The 15,414-nt window shown below is 44.3% G+C and overlaps 4 protein-coding genes across 4 annotated transcripts; 1 reads left to right on the forward strand and 3 right to left on the reverse strand.

Moving 5' to 3' along the window:
* Positions 1-1,429: 1,429 nt before the first annotated feature.
* Positions 1,430-4,518, forward strand: LOC120960213 (transmembrane protease serine 7-like). The gene is made up of 2 exons (XM_040384263.2): positions 1,430-2,980; positions 3,959-4,518. The coding sequence occupies exons 1-2, from the start codon at positions 2,174-2,176 to the stop codon at positions 4,481-4,483; spliced, it is 1,332 nt and encodes a 443-aa protein (XP_040240197.2). The 5' UTR covers positions 1,430-2,173; the 3' UTR covers positions 4,484-4,518.
* An 841-nt stretch (positions 4,519-5,359) lies between these two features.
* Positions 5,360-6,847, reverse strand: LOC120960215 (phenoloxidase-activating factor 2-like). Its single transcript, XM_040384265.2, has 2 exons — positions 6,537-6,847; positions 5,360-6,463 (listed from the first exon to the last, which is right to left on the reverse strand). The coding sequence occupies exons 1-2, from the start codon at positions 6,666-6,668 to the stop codon at positions 5,408-5,410; spliced, it is 1,188 nt and encodes a 395-aa protein (XP_040240199.2). The 5' UTR covers positions 6,669-6,847; the 3' UTR covers positions 5,360-5,407.
* A 2,836-nt stretch (positions 6,848-9,683) lies between these two features.
* Positions 9,684-12,073, reverse strand: LOC120957806 (phenoloxidase-activating factor 2-like). The gene has a single exon (XM_049609172.1). It carries the CDS (start codon positions 10,856-10,858, stop codon positions 9,869-9,871), a length of 990 nt encoding a protein of 329 aa, XP_049465129.1. The 5' UTR covers positions 10,859-12,073; the 3' UTR covers positions 9,684-9,868.
* Positions 12,074-12,170: 97 nt separating this feature from the next.
* LOC120959797 (phenoloxidase-activating factor 2-like) lies at positions 12,171-14,050 on the reverse strand. The gene is made up of 2 exons (XM_049609171.1): positions 13,714-14,050; positions 12,171-13,643 (listed from the first exon to the last, which is right to left on the reverse strand). The coding sequence occupies exons 1-2, from the start codon at positions 13,840-13,842 to the stop codon at positions 12,648-12,650; spliced, it is 1,125 nt and encodes a 374-aa protein (XP_049465128.1). The 5' UTR covers positions 13,843-14,050; the 3' UTR covers positions 12,171-12,647.
* Positions 14,051-15,414: the final 1,364 nt, after the last annotated feature.

Here is a 15,414-nt window from a genome sequence, read left to right on the forward strand (position 1 = left end):
GTTTCTTTGAGTTCCACTATAGAAACACAATACGATAACTATAGGAACCATACCACTAAAAGATATTAATATTATTCCTCAATGTGTCTTAAAGTTGACTTTATACACAAATACACAAATTGCTTGTTCATCGAAATGAGGCAAGAACATAAGACTTAGAACATTCCACCATTTATTACTTTCCACTGATATTCATTTGGGGTTTATAGAACTCATATTGAACTTTTTGTGATTATTTATATGTGTAGCTTGAGAAGCCCAGTGGTTCTTATTGTTCATGGCCTCAAATGTGGCAATTTTGTTCATTTAATCATGGTTGGAGGTGGTGTAGTATCGATTTCTTCACTTGCAATTATGTTGCTTTTGAACATTTAGCCCAGAATAGGACATACCATGTATGATAATCATTCATAATCAACATTAAAAGTCTAACTTGAGAATTGACCAATAATAAATGCAAAAATCTTCGAAAAAATTAAATGTACGATCAATTTAGTGAACCTTCTTGATACTTTAAATTCATGAAAAAATATTTGTATACAGAAAATATTAGTATTCTTTTACAAAGAAATATATTTTTCATATCCTACCGAGTGTATGTCGAATTTACTTTTTACACGTTTTTTTATTGCTTATACTTCTTTTTCTTTATTGCTTTCTTCTATTTGATTAACTCGATATTGTAGCACCAGGGTGTGAACAATAAAACGTGTTTATTATTCTTCTATATTTACCACCTCCTCACATTCAATCTGATAATCGTCTTTCAAGGCCTTTTTAACAAAGAAGAATCAAACTTTGAGTAAACTAACTAAATTTCTACAGTTTTCTGAAGTAGCTATGTAATTCTCTATTTAGAATTCATTATTATGGGAATTTTACCTCAGGTGCAAAAGAGATCTTCAGATAAAACATATGCATGTCAGTTGAAATCATTCTATTATGCTGGGAATTTCTATCGCCTGGGGAACTCTCTAGAGTGTTCTCTGGTTTGCTTGTCGTTTATAGTTTTTGTTCGTTGTTTTTGCATTTTTTGCAGTGTATATTTATATCCTACAGAGTCGAACCTGTGAACCGGTTAAGAGATAGGATATATTTTTGCCACATTTCCTTACACATTGGTTGGCTTCGGAAGAGCATCCTACGCATGGGTGTAGGATTATTCCAGAACTTCAAGAAGACTTCTTCTTCTTCTTCTTTGGCACAACAACCGTTGTCGGTCAAGGCCTGCCTGTACTTCTTGTGGGGTTGGCTTTCAGTGGCTTTTGGGTTACCCCCCATAGCAGAATAGTCAGCCCTACGTATGGGAAGACTACCGAGCCATAATTTACGTTACAAAAAGTTCGGAGATGAATTAGCGCGATCTCCGGATTTGTGCATATTTTTTTCGTTCACAAATTCTAGCGGGCCTCGGGTTTTGGAACCGTTGTAAGGCCTCAACGCGGTAAAATCTCTCACACTGAATTAACGGCACGAGCGCTGCAAAACCAGTTTTGCGCTCGCTTCATTGTGCTGAAAACGTGTGGTCAAACGTCCTTTCTTTACCGAGCGTATTGTTAACCGCGCTATATTGGTTCAGCGGAGTTTATTTGAAAGGGAGAGCGTGATATAGCGTCCGCTTTTACGGTTCATGGACATTTCCCAGGAATTTCCAAACCAACTCCACACAAGGGCCAGGCCAGGATCGATTTGACCGATAACCTTTTCCGGAGATCACTCGTGATATATCGCGTGCTGATCGTGGCTGGCGTAAAAGCGACTGAGATGATGTACTCTGATGTCTAATGATAGCTCAGTCAAGAGCTCCCGCTGCAAACTATCTTTGAGCTCTCAAATTGTAGCCTTTCGATAGAGTTTTACTGCTTCGCGAAGTAACGATCGCTTGAATGTTTTGGATAAGTGCGAGTCGGAGACTCCGCCGATTCGGACCCGGTCCGTTACGTAAGGGGTTTCCCTTCCCCGTCAATAGTGTGCGCATCGGCAGTAGTAGCGCTTCTTCTCTTGATTAGGACGGGATTCTCGTGCCCGAAGTTAAGCTTCAGTAAGTCGACCGGTGCGACTAGTACAACACGTGTCCAACAGTTTGAGATGTGCTGCAGGACTGAAAGTAGCTTGTCCCATTTGTGAATGTAAATTTCGTGATCGTGAACGTGTACATACAAGTGTCCGCAGAATGGCATCTTCAAGCGAAACAAACTTCATGTGTGTGCGGTTAATGGTGATCAGTGTTGTCATCGGTATGGCATGTGTACGAATGGCATTTGCTTGCAATTGTATACCGGAAAAGTTTTGCGCTGCACCACCGGATGTGGATCTTCGGCTGATAGATGACGACCAGTGCCCTACGGGGATGGTGTGCTGTGGTGAGCCGGCAAGTGACCTCGACGAAACGGTCTGCGATGGTGGACTCTGCGTTTCCGACCAGTCACAGTGCCCTGGTGAGGATTACGACGACGAAGTTTACGGCGCCGGACTAATCGACCTCCGAACGAACGATGTACGCTGCCCCGGAACTCAGTATTGCTGTCGAACGATGCGCGAGCAACTTCCCGCGTGTGATGGAACGTGCGTGCCGAGGTCACTCTGCACCATGTTCCAGCCCGGGCCGGCGGGGTGTGCGGGTGATAACGTTTGCTGCCGGATGGATCGGACCGCGTGGATTGACACGATCAACGATATTAATGCGATGGGTGAACCAGCTTTGCTGCCCGTTAACGATCGCGTGTCGGGGACATGCGAGTGGAGCAGATTGGGAACAGATACCACCACCGTCGTACCACCCTGGCTGGTGTCGATCTGGGCACGGGTTGACATCCTGCCCGGCTTGCAGGCGGATCAGTTCGTTTGTGGTGGGGTACAGGTCGACTCGTCGCTAATAATGACAGCCGCGAGCTGCGTGAAAGATCGACCGGCGGAGGACATGTTCGCGAACGTTGGTGATTACGATATTTCGAGCCGAACGTTGTTGCGCGTCGAAAATGTGAGTTTTGGAAGATGGCGAACGGTTGTTATCGATGGTGGTATTCATTGGGCCGATGGAGAAGTAGTAGCACTGTTTGCTCTTTAAGATGGTATCGCATCTGCGTTGGTTTTTTGTGAGGTAAAATAACCTGCTTTTTAGTTTTGTGACGCTCGCAGAGGGCCTATTCAAGTTACTGTAAAGCTAGTTCGGAGACTGACACTCGAACGCAGACAAGATGAAGCAGATGCAAAAATTTGAAAGACACAACAATAAGGAAAGATCTCGTAAAAGTTCGCGATTTTTTTATTTTTAGATTGCACTCACCCATAGCGTACAAGACTGCTGGGATGTCTTACGAATTAAACGACCGTAGGATGGAAATACATTTTACTTTTACTTTTTTACAGCTTGTTAAGCAATGCTCACCAAGTAGGGAATGAAATGAGGTCGTTAAGAGAGGGTCAGCGGGCACACGTTGCACAGGATTTCATACCAAATGTCCCTGGCCGATGGCATTGTGTAATTTAGTAAGGCGTCATTATCAACCTAAATTTTTGATAATATACTAAGCCGTAGTACAGTCGTCAACTCGTACGACTTAACAACATGTCCGTCATGGGTTCAAGCTCCAAATGGATCGTGCCGCCATACGTATGACTGACTATCCTGCTATGGGGGATCAATAAGTCTCTGAAAGCCAAGCCCCAAAAGTAGTGGTACTGGCAGACCTTGACCGACAAAGGTTGTTGAGCCAAAAGAAAGAAAGACTAAGCTTTATACTGTCTTGAGACCATGTTAGACAATTAACATCAAACACTTTTCGATTAGATCACCATTTGAAGTTAGTTTTGATGGTGCATGACTCACACGAATCAATGAAAGATCACCAAAAGTATTTAACATCTAGTTATTGAACGTCTTGACTAAATGTGCCATTTCTACTTCATTCAAATCCTTTTTAACCTTTTGCTTTGATATACATGATTTTTTGCCCAGATCTACACCGTCAAGGAGAAGATCATTCACGAATATTACAACACCTCCGATCCGGCACACAACGATGTCGCCTTGCTGCGTCTTACCGCTCCGGTTCGCAATGGCAAGTGTACTGCACCGCTTGCCTCACCGCCAGCGAATGGATGCAAAGCACGAAACCACGATTGCTACACCATCGGCTGGAACCGTACGTTGCTTGCAGCAGGCTCCGGACGACCGAAACGCTACCCGGTACAAGTGACAACCTTCCAGGAGGATCTGTTTTGCTCTCCCGGCACGATCTGTATCGATCGTGACGAAGCACGGTGCAATGTTGAGGACGAATCTCTGCATGGATCGGTCGTTATTTGCGAGGAGGGTGAGCAGCAAGACGATTGGAAGGTAAGAGGGCTGCTAATAAGCAACTGCACGGGCGTGGCCATTGAGAGTGTGGTGGCGTGGCTGGAGCATCAGAGTAATCCCGGGTTCGTGCAGAAACTGGGACCAGCGGACCCGTCTCGCCAGTATCTGCCCGTCCGGACGTGAGCCCCATAGATAACTCCATGTACCTTTGGAAAATGATGCAATGTACCAAAATAAATGAATGTTTTGTTTGTTTTCTTACAAGCTGCAATTGATTGATTGGAAAGAACGTATTTGAACTTATGTCATCATAGTGTTGATATACGTAATGCCGTGATGCCCATACTACTGTGAGTAGTAGTTTTTTATTCCATTATTGAAACTTAGAATGATGTCGTACCTTTTCTGGTCTAAGAGCGGAAGCTTAGTTTAAATCAATTCTAGAACTGATTGCGTCCAAGATCATTAGGATTATTCTGGGATTTTTCAAGAATCTACTCCTCGGTTCCTTCTCGGTTCCTGATCTCATCATCACCCTTGACAGCGGCAGAACTGATGCTGATATTTTCTTGATCCTAGGATAGATCCTCCAGAATTAGATCATTAGACCTTATTTGTTCTAGCTACTCGTACCGAATCTAATCATATATCGATTTTAAAACTGCTACAGAACCTGTATTGATTATGGAAATGGCCCTGATTTAGCCTGGGTTTTGTAAATCCATCCCGGTCTTTCCTGTAATAGCAAATCTAAACCGGATTTGAATTTAATCCCGAATACGTTGCAGTTCTTAAATAGCTCACGCACCCAGTATTAGCGCTGGCAGAGTAAAAGAACTCATGCCGATCTTAGACATATTCTTGGTCTTAGAACTAATACCAACGTATCTCCCGAAGCTGTTGTACAGTCAAGATTTTAACCCGCATCTGTTTCGTTACTAAAACGGTGATTGAACCATTCCCGGTCATGTTCCAATGACCTATCGTGATCCTATCTCGGTTGCAGTTCTACATTAAACTACAAAATTAGTTAACAACATGGACGGTGACGCTTGATAGCTGTAGAGCAAATCTTTATTGATGGGATCGGAAAATCGGAGTATCTGTTTATGAAGTGTACACATAGTCCCTTGCAAGAATGTTGTGTTCCAGCAGCTGTTCATCGATCCAGCCACGGAAGACTGACACACTGGCGTACACACCGGGGATACCGTCCGTGCCACAACCGATGCCCCACGCCACGATGCCCGCCTGATAGTAGTGAGTGGGCGATCCCGGAATCGGACACACCAGCGGAGATCCTCCATCACCACGGCACGTGTCCTGTCCGGCCACGCCACCGGCGCACATGAAGCTCTGATGCAGCGCAAACCGCCTGCCCAGCCGAGTAGTGCGCAGTGCCTCTTGACAGTTAGCGTGCGGTACGACCGGCAGCTCGATCTTCTTCAGTATCACCTGGTACTTGCCCGCCTTGCCGAACTGATCCTTACCCCAGCCGGAAGCGAAACAGTTCTGATAGTCGAACGAAGTTCCCCTCGGTGGAAGACAGATCGGCTGAATGTTCTCGGCCAGCAAGAACGGATCGGTGAGTACTACCAGCGCTACATCGTTCGCCAGCGAGCCCTTGTTGAACGCTTCGTGCGTGATGACCTGATCGACCCGACGATCCTGATGCTTGTACAGCTCGGCCTGCGTCTGCGTATCCCATTCGCCGGCCCGAAGTATCAGCTTGTCCTTCTGTTTGTTGTACACGATGTGTGCTGCGGTAAGGACCACGTTCGGTGCGATCAGTGATCCGCCGCCCTGGTAAAGGTTGAAGCTGTCGCCGCTACCACCGATTGGATTTTCCAGCAGCACCGCCACCATCCACGGGAACTCACCGAACTCGGCCTCGCCGTTCGGATTGGTCGACAGACGGAAGCCGATCCCGTTCGAGTTACGCACACCGCAGGTCGGTTTACCTAGCTCGCGCTTGATGCCGTATGGTTTGATAGCGCCGGGCGGGGGCTGGTCACGCACGGAACGCTGCTCGCAGCACTCTTCCAGATAGTGACATGGAGCTCCGGTTTCTTCACCAACGCGAACATCTATGATGCCCTCACCGTCCGTAATGATGCCGTTTTCTTTGCAAAGGAAGTACGGCACGCACTCGCCGCTACAGGGCTGTGGAAAGCAGCAAATGGTAGCACCGTTTACTACCCAGATGAACCATCGCCAATAGTACCTTCATACTTACTTGGCTTTGTGCCACTGGATCTATTTCTTTGAGCACATCATCTAACGTATAGTCCGCCCTGGTTAGGTGCAACAAACAATGAAGCACCAGGATCAAAACTGTACCAGATACACTGGACCGCCAGAGCACCATTTTATTGTTATTAAGCTATTCAATGTTTCAACCGCAAACGCAACGGCCCACGAAAATCGTGTCGATGAAATTAATCAACCGCTCTCGTCCCGATATCACCCGTTCGACGTTCCAGGCAAGACTGTGTGCAGTACCTTATTATGCGGTAGTGCGAGCTCTGTAGAGGTGTGTTTAGCTGTCTCGTTTTCCGCTCAGATGCTGCTCGCTACTCTTCGGTACAGGTTTTTTGCTTTTAGGATTCGTTAGCTGGCCGTATTAGTCGTTGCAAAATCTAACACATTTTTGAACTTCACGCAAAGTCGATCGTGCGTTCAGTTCTGTCCACGGAAGACTTCTTTTAACTTTTATCAACATACCTGATAACGCGAGAACGCGTTATGGAAATGAGCTGATGTGGTATTTCCCCAACAAATCCCCATTACAAGTTTTCGTTGATCGGTGGTAAGCATATGATCAAGGTTTATCGTTGATCCTCGTCGATGCGTGTTCGCTGCGGAAGAGAAGCGACTAGTTTCTGGCATTTGTTCGGTCGGTGCCACCCATTTGGATGAGCTATTCGTTTAGTTTTAGTGAAATAACAACTGTATTCTATTGTATTTTATGCATGAAGATTCCGTGTTTCGTCGTTCCGATCATGAACTTCCTTTGCCTGTCAACGGTTGAATTAGTGCCTTATAGTTGTCACGTTTATTTTTGTAAATTCCATGAGTTTTTTTGAAAACCGGTTTCCCATACATAAAAGCGTAATTTTTAGTGGAAATCATCGAACATATCCCCGAAAAGAATATCAACTATAAATAATTCAACTATTGAACTCCGATCGTAACATAATTTTATTAACTTGGAGGAAGACTATCTGAAGATAGCATTTTAATTTCATGTCATACGTAATGCACTTACTTAGCTTTTTCACTTTTAAGAGGATTCAGTTAACCACAGTTCTTTTAATAAGTTATCAAGTTTATCGGTAGGAGGTTCGGGACTAATGTTCTCGCAACAAATATCCAGAATTTCCGGACAGTCGTAGTCATCAGCTGCTGCGAAATCTACGGTGATGTCAACAGTGCTCTCATCGTCTGATTGTGGTACAGCATCGAGGCACCTGTGGTACGGCACACATTTACCGTGACATTTCTGCAAAGATGGTAAAAAAGCAGGGGCACGCTTTAGAATTAAATGAACTTTGCTTGATTTTCAGTGGTAATCATACCTTTCCTTGCACCTCGACAACCACTACCAGCGCCAGCATTGTTATCAACGCTAGCGGTAGAATGTTTCGCAGGACCATCTTCACGTGTTATACACTGCTGCACACCAAACTTGTGAGTAAATTCTGTTTTTCCTGTTTGAAATACACTTTTCACGAATTCCACGCGTCCGCGTGCGGATCAGTGGTGAGGCAGGATTGAGTTTCGTGACTTTAGTCGCGAAGCTTTTATATCGCTAAAGATGCGAAAGAATGCATAATTAACATTAATTAACTTTCTGCGTATCCGTATCCCTATCGATCGTGTTAGAGATATTTGCTGATGATCTAATTATATTGAGATGATCGGCCGAAAATCTGGAATTCTTCACAAAAATATAAATGAAATGTCGGGATCGTTGCTACTGTAGTTGCAATTCGCATCAACTAATCATACACTTCCTCGATAGGAAGTTCGGGACCAATTTTCGCGCAACAAATATCCAGATATCCTGCACAGTGGTAGTCCTCTGCATTGTCATCCACAGTGATTTCAGTGCTGCCCTCATCGCCTCGATCTGGTCGTGGTGCAGCACCATTGCACATGTAGTACGGCACACATTTAAAGGGACATTCCTGAAAAGATGTAAAAACCAAGTAAACCAAGCTTTGGAAATGCACAATTTTTGCAGATTTCCCAGCGTTATCATACCTTTGCATGTGACTGGACAACCACTACGGCTAGCAGTGTTACCATCACTAGCGCTAGAATGCTTCGCAGGAACATCATCGCGTGTAATGCACTGTTACACACCAAAGTTATGTGCAAATGCTGTTTTTCTTATTTGAATTGCACTTTTCACGGGCCACGCTTTGCGTTAGACTGTGATTAGATTCCACGCCTACGATACGACTCAGTAGCGGGCTAGAATTGAGCATTGTTACTTCCGTCACGATGCTTTTATAGTGCTAAAGATGCCGATGAATGCATTATCCACTTTGACGGCTTTTTCGTAACTGGTTTCGCACGAGATGTTCATCGGAAACCGGTAATCAGCTTTTTGCGTATCAATATTCCCTTTGGTCGTGTTAGAGATATTTTATGTGGCGAGGCATTCGTTTTCAGCTTGAGTCGTAAAAACGATTTGCTTAAGAACGTAATGTGTGTTACGGTACATTAAATTGCAGCTTACAGTTGCAGGTTTATAAGATGGTTTTATTTTTTGTATATTTTTGTTTTAAGTTATCTACGTTCTACTGTCTTCTGTAATGTAATGACTGCCTGGAATGGATTCCGCATCAATAGCTGGATTGGTAATGGTTTAGCATCAGTTTTAGTACTGGTATGGTTTCGGGATTAGTTTCAGTTTAAGGTCCAGGATGGGTATGAGATGAGGATCCAGAAAAGGTATAGGCTCGAGATCAGTTACAGGACCGTTATGGATTAGGCATCAATGCCCAGAAGAAGTTCAGGATTAGTTTTAGGGTATGTCTTTGTTCAAGATCAGTTCTACAATCGGGATGGGTTCGGGGTCAGTTTTAGAACCAGTGCTGCTTTTGTTCTTGATCTCGTTCGACGGACAGACACACAATATTACAAATAAGACTTGAACAACTTATTATTTTTATTATTGTTATTTTAATTATTATAATAATAATAAATATTATTATTTTTATTATTTTTATTATTATTATTATTGTTATTATTATTATCATTATTATTATTATTACTCTCCTTTTATCTTTTATTATTCTTATTACTTTGAATGGCAAAGATTAACCTTTTTCAGCTATCGCTCTAGAAAATTAAGGCAGTTCTGTGATAACCAGGCTATAATATGTATTCTTCCCATTTGTTCACTATTTCACTCATAAACATCGTTAAAAAGTGCTGCGTTTCTTATGGACGCGTGCAATAGTGCGTTAGATTTGAACTAAGCCAGCGCGATCACCAAAGCACGTGTTGCATGTAGGGCCCCGTGCTATATGATAATTAATTGCGTACTCATCATACTTATGGCTTGCTTGGCGCTACACCGAAAGAACATATAACAATACTGTTTGTTTCTAGAATAGTACTTCGTACTAACCGCCACTCAATCCAGTCACGGTAGTACGCCAAATCGAGGAATATACCGGGAGTGCCATTATCATCACACCCGTTGGGCCACCCGACAATGCCCGCCTGAAAGTAGTGGTGTGGCGAGCCCGGAATGGGACACACCAGGGGAGATCCGGTCAAGTTACCGAGACACATATCCCGTCCGACAAAGCCACCAGCGCACAGGAACGGCTGTACGGGTCGCTTCGGAGGCAACAGATGCTGACAGATATCGTGCGGCATAACCGGTACCTGTACCCTTGTCAAATTCGCCTGATACCAGGGTACGCCGCGGGATGGCACGATGCCCCAACCGACCGTGAAACAATCGTACCTATCTAAGTGTGTTCCCTTCGGCGGGAAACAGATCGGTTGTATGTTGTCCGCCAGCTGGAACGGTTCGGAGAGGTAGACCAGGACAAGATCGTTTACCAATGGGCGGTACATAATCCCCATATGTGTGAAGAGCTGGGCCACTCGACGGTCCTGATAGCTGTATTGCGCACTCTGTGCAGCCCATTCGCCCGCGCGTACCACGAGTTGCTCCTGCTGCTTGTCATGCACGCAAAGGGCCACCGTGAGGACAAACTTCGGTGCGATCAAGGAACCACCACACTCGTAGAACAGTTTATTTTCCGGGAAGTCCCGCTCCTCCCGGTAAATGATCACCGCCCATGGGAACAAGTTTTTCCTGCTACGGAAGCCACAGGTTGATCGATCTGATACTTCACCAGTGACCGGCAAGGGTGGCTCGATCGTGCTCGTTGGAGGTCTGTTTCGATTGGGGCGTTTTTTACAGCACACAAGCCATGGATGTGGACATTCGGGCTCTTTGTGAGCAGGTGGGAAGATCTTTCCGGTATCGGGGGGGATGATCTTGTTGTCTTGGCATAGGTTATACATCACACAATAACCGGAACACTCCTGAAAGGTAGCTTATGTAAATGTGGACTAGTGCGCGTTTAATGCATCTCACATCGACTCACTTTAGTACGGTATGATAGGATACGCTGTTGTCCTGGAATCTCTATATCATGATCAGCTATACATTCTGCGTATCTAATGAGATGTACTGAAGCAAGCATTAGGATCTGCAATGCACCCACTTTACCGATTTGCCAAAACATTTTTCTGTTTGAACATACACGCGCACACACGCACGTACACTTGTTAATTTCGTCGAATTCAACCAGTGTCCAGGAATGTAACAGAATATCGTCAAAAAAGAGTGTCTGTCGAAAGAGGTCCGGAAAAAACAACGTCCCGATCTTCTCTCGGATCTGCTTTTATATCATTTTCCCTGAGAAGCAACAGGTCTGAGTAGACAATTGCCTACAAGTTATGATCACTGAAGTGCAGGGATCAGCAACAGGCATTCCTAATATCAGCATAAAGCCTTCTCCGTTAGTGCTTTAAATGATTTAAACTGATTAAGCGAAACGGTGCGACAAGAGACGTGGCTTTCGTCTCGTAGAGATTTTTTTGTTTGAAATCGTTCCTTCTGCATAATTATTGTAATTATTGGTTAGTTATTCCCCCTGATCGAGCTTCCTCGCTTAAATATGCGTCTCATTCAATTGTCTCATTCATATTGTCTCGCAAGTTCAAATATCTTGTCATTTTTACACATTTTTGATTATACTGTTATGAGAAATATGTGCCTGCCACTGCCTGCCACTCTCCAGCGGGCATAATCTAATCAACATTTATTTCTGATGATAGAGCTGTGTATGCATTGTTGTGTTATAGCTTGAGATAAATTGGCAGGCCGATTTTACAGGGGTTTTCAGGGGTACTTACGGCACACTTTCTCCGCTCTTTCGCAACGGGAAGTAATACTTTTGGCGCGCTGGTGATAAAACCTTAGTGGATCTTGTGTGAAGAGAAGTGAATTCTATGGCACCCTTATTGAAGATGTACATTGGAAAATTCCAATAGGACTTCGCATTCTATCAGATAGAAGATGAATAATTGTATCATTTTTAGTAGCAGTAGTAGTAGTAGTAGTAGTAGTAGTAGTAGTAGTAGTAGTAGTAGTAGTAGATTTAGCAGAAGTATTATGAGCATGCATTCTTCAACGATAAAATATTATTACTGCAAGTATGTTCGTTCAGTTAAACAAGCTTTATTGTGACAATTTTGTAGTACAATCAACGGTTAAAGTATTTTGCGTCATTAATTACTATTTCTTTCGGCAATTCGTATTCGTATTCGTATGTGGATAATCTAACAGTGCGTAACGACCATGGCCGCTAAGATCAATCACTTTAGCAGAATAGCGTATAGCGTCGCTGCAAATCTGGAAATCAAAGTTTAGCCGTATCAAGTGCATATGTCGCTCCAGATTCCAGACTCCAATTCAACATTAAACTCTACAGCAACGTTCCAGCTTGACGGGCGCAGTTGTATCGAGCTCTTCTTGTCAGCTTGTCGCTTCTATTTCTGATTGGTTTAAGTCTACTATCGACCAAGGTTACTCTATGCTATAACCTTCAGAAATTCTAACCTTCAGACAACCAAACCCATATGACACCAAAATCAACTGTTATTTAATAACATTCAAATTCTTGTCTTCGGATAGTTTCTGGATTTTGAAAAAGGAACTGTACTACTTCCTCTCCGAAATTAACGATCATTGGTAAACTTCTTGTGCGTTGTTTTGTTTATTGTTTTGTGCATTGCAACCTGCCCACTACCCACTCATGAACGATTGGCTCGGTTTTGACAGCTTGGTATTCGCAATTTCGTAGATGTAGTCCCGTGCGGGGATTTTGCGCTGCACCAGCTGCTGGTTGATCCAGTCACGGTAGTGCGCCACCTGGACGAATATGCCCGGAGCGCCATTGTCATCACACCCGTTGGGCATCGCGACAATACCTGCCTGATAGTAGTGGTGTGGCGAGCCCGGAATGGGACACACTAGCGGAAAGCCGGTCGAGTTACGTGGGCACATGTCCTGCGTGATAACGCCGCCCGCGCACAGGAACGGCTGTACAGGTCGCATCGGAGGCAGTACGTGCGGGCAAACGTCATGCGGCACAACGGCTTGCTCTCCCCATGTTCGCTTCACCAGCATCGCGTATCCATCGCAGACGATTATTCTGTCCCAGCCGACCGTGAAGCAATCGCTTCGATCGAAGGACGTTCCCTTCGGTGGGAGACAGATCGGTTGTATGGTTTCCGTCAGCTGGAACGGTTCGGAGAGAACGATCAGGGCGACATCGTTCGCCAGTGAGTGCACGTTCGACGCTTTGCGTGTGATGAGCTGGGCCACCCGGCGGTTCTGATGTTCCGTTTCTAGGCGCCATTCGCCGGCGCGTATCACGAGCCGCTCCTTCGGTTGGTCCAGCACGCAATGGGCCACCGTGAGGGCAACGTTCGGTGCGATCAACGAAGCGCCACACTGGTAGAACAGCTGGTTTGTAGGATCGTCCAGCTCCTCGCGGTAAACGATCACCATCCACGGGAATGTGCGTTTCCTGCTGCGGAACCCACACTTTGCATCACTCGTAGGCTTGCCAGTGGTCGTCCGTGGTCCCTCCAGCGCGGAGCGTTTTTCGCAGCAAACGTACTTACGGTACGGGCATTCGGGTTCGCTGTCGTCCGGGACGAACCGTTTACCCAACATGGGCGGTACGATCTTGTTCTCATGGCATTGGAAATATATCACACAAATACCGTTACATGTCTGGAAGGGAAGGAATGGTAAAGCGCAATTCAGTTAACATTGACTAGCGTGTGTCTTAACGTTTGCTTACTCTATTTCGTGGTTGTTGTTCGGTAGGCTCTGTTTCTGGATCCACTCGATCTGTTGGAACTTCAGTGCAGCTAGTGAAGTGGGCTGCCGCAACCAGCAGGATTAGGAATGTACCTAATTGCTGGAGCATATTTTGTTTTCTGTCGTCACTTTAGTTCACCCCTGGTGCCTGAATTTTTATTAAAATACTGTAAAACTTGGAACACTTCCACCTCAACCACACCGAAAATATTTTCACTACTTTCCCGAGCAGTTCTATAGCATGCGAAATCCAGACTAGATCTTACAGCAGACAACTCGTTTCAGTTTGCTTTTATATTAGCTTCTCTGATGATCCCGTGCGCAATACGCTTAACAGCAGGTAACTTCCATCGTTGAGGGTTGGCGAGTAAGTAGGTAATGATCACTCAAGTGTCAGGGGAGAGTAAAAGAAAGTTACTGTGATTTGCTTTGTTCACTTAAGTCAGACAATTCACTTTAAATTTCAATTTAAATATAGTATTGAAGTTAAGGAGTTGTAGAATACACATGTAGAATACACATGTAGAATACAATTGCGTTTATTTCAAGGCAGTTTGATCAGTGATGTGACAGTGGAGAAACGATCGCTGTTCGCTGTTCTCTGTGTAAATCGGTCCCTTGCAGTTGTGATACACCAGCTCTCGCGGTTTGAGTCAAATCCGCTTTAAAGCTTGACAATCCCTGACAACCCGCCCGATCGGCCTAATTTAATCAAGCGGATTCTCGTTTAGTTTTGCATCGCCGTGTTTATCCCGGGGTACAAATTGCAGCTAAAATTGCCACAGTATGCACTCACGGGGAATGTTTTGACCCACGAGAATGCGGTGTGAGAGCGTCCTAGGGACATTTCCCATTTAGTAGCAATATTGGTATAGAAGAGAAATACACTCATAACTCAGTGGATACACAGTAGTTGAAAGTGCAGAAGTCGGACGTCCAAAACCATATAGAGGTCTGAGCTTTGGGCGAGCTAGCTAGATCAAGTAGAGCATTAATTAGTGTAAATGAATTTAAAGCAGCTACAGTACCGTTTTGATTCAAACTATGGACAGCTTCAAACTCCGGACATTCAGTTCAGTTTTTTTTATTAAATTTCTTCATATCCTGTCCTGGTCATGCCGTTTTTCCTATTTTACATGATATACATGATATACTTGTATCAATGAAAATGTGTCTGACCCCCGAGTGGCCCGATTAAATGTATTTGTAAGAAAATGTTACATGCGGAAAATGGCTTAAGTGTCCGTAATTCGAAGCAATAACGGTATAACTTTACTGGCTGGGATAATATTGCATCCCTATTAGTCAGTTCACACTCGATACATCTATCTTCTTGTTGTTTGACATATCGTGAATGTGATGAATACAACGGAACTGAAATTCATCGCAAAGGCTTTATAACTCCATGACAACCAGCCCGGTGTTTGTTACTGTCAAAGCTAGGAGGAAAATATTGACATTGAAATCAAAGCTGTGGAGATCAATGGCAAACGTTATTTATTCAATTGGAAAACCCCGTAAAAATAGATAAATTAATAGAAAAAGTTTATGAAAGATGAGCACAATTAACTATCTGCTGTAGTTTTTTTGAAGTGCGGTATAGAAAATAGGCGGTCAAAATAACATCAATTAATGAATGTTTCAGCTACATGCACGGTAGATATTAATAAAAATGTGCAAA

The sequence above is a fragment of the Anopheles coluzzii genome, chromosome 3 (genome assembly GCF_943734685.1).
Source record: "Anopheles coluzzii chromosome 3, AcolN3, whole genome shotgun sequence".
Lineage (NCBI taxonomy): Eukaryota > Metazoa > Arthropoda > Insecta > Diptera > Culicidae > Anopheles > Anopheles coluzzii.

Bases quoted from the DNA above. Each gene is read 5' to 3' on its own strand.
- LOC120960213 (XM_040384263.2), top strand. From the start codon at position 2,174: ATGGCATCTTCAAGCGAAACAAACTTCATGTGTGTGCGGTTAATGGTG. The intron at 2,981-3,958 runs GTGAGTTTTGGA...TTTTTTGCCCAG, and splicing joins CGTTGTTGCGCGTCGAAAAT to ATCTACACCGTCAAGGAGAA.
- LOC120960215 (XM_040384265.2), bottom strand. From the start codon at position 6,668: ATGGTGCTCTGGCGGTCCAGTGTATCTGGTACAGTTTTGATCCTGGTG. The intron at 6,464-6,536 runs GTAAGTATGAAG...TGCTTTCCACAG, and splicing joins ATCCAGTGGCACAAAGCCAA to CCCTGTAGCGGCGAGTGCGT.
- LOC120957806 (XM_049609172.1), bottom strand. From the start codon at position 10,858: ATGTATAACCTATGCCAAGACAACAAGATCATCCCCCCCGATACCGGA.
- LOC120959797 (XM_049609171.1), bottom strand. From the start codon at position 13,842: ATGCTCCAGCAATTAGGTACATTCCTAATCCTGCTGGTTGCGGCAGCC. The intron at 13,644-13,713 runs GTAAGCAAACGT...CTTCCCTTCCAG, and splicing joins AACAACAACCACGAAATAGA to ACATGTAACGGTATTTGTGT.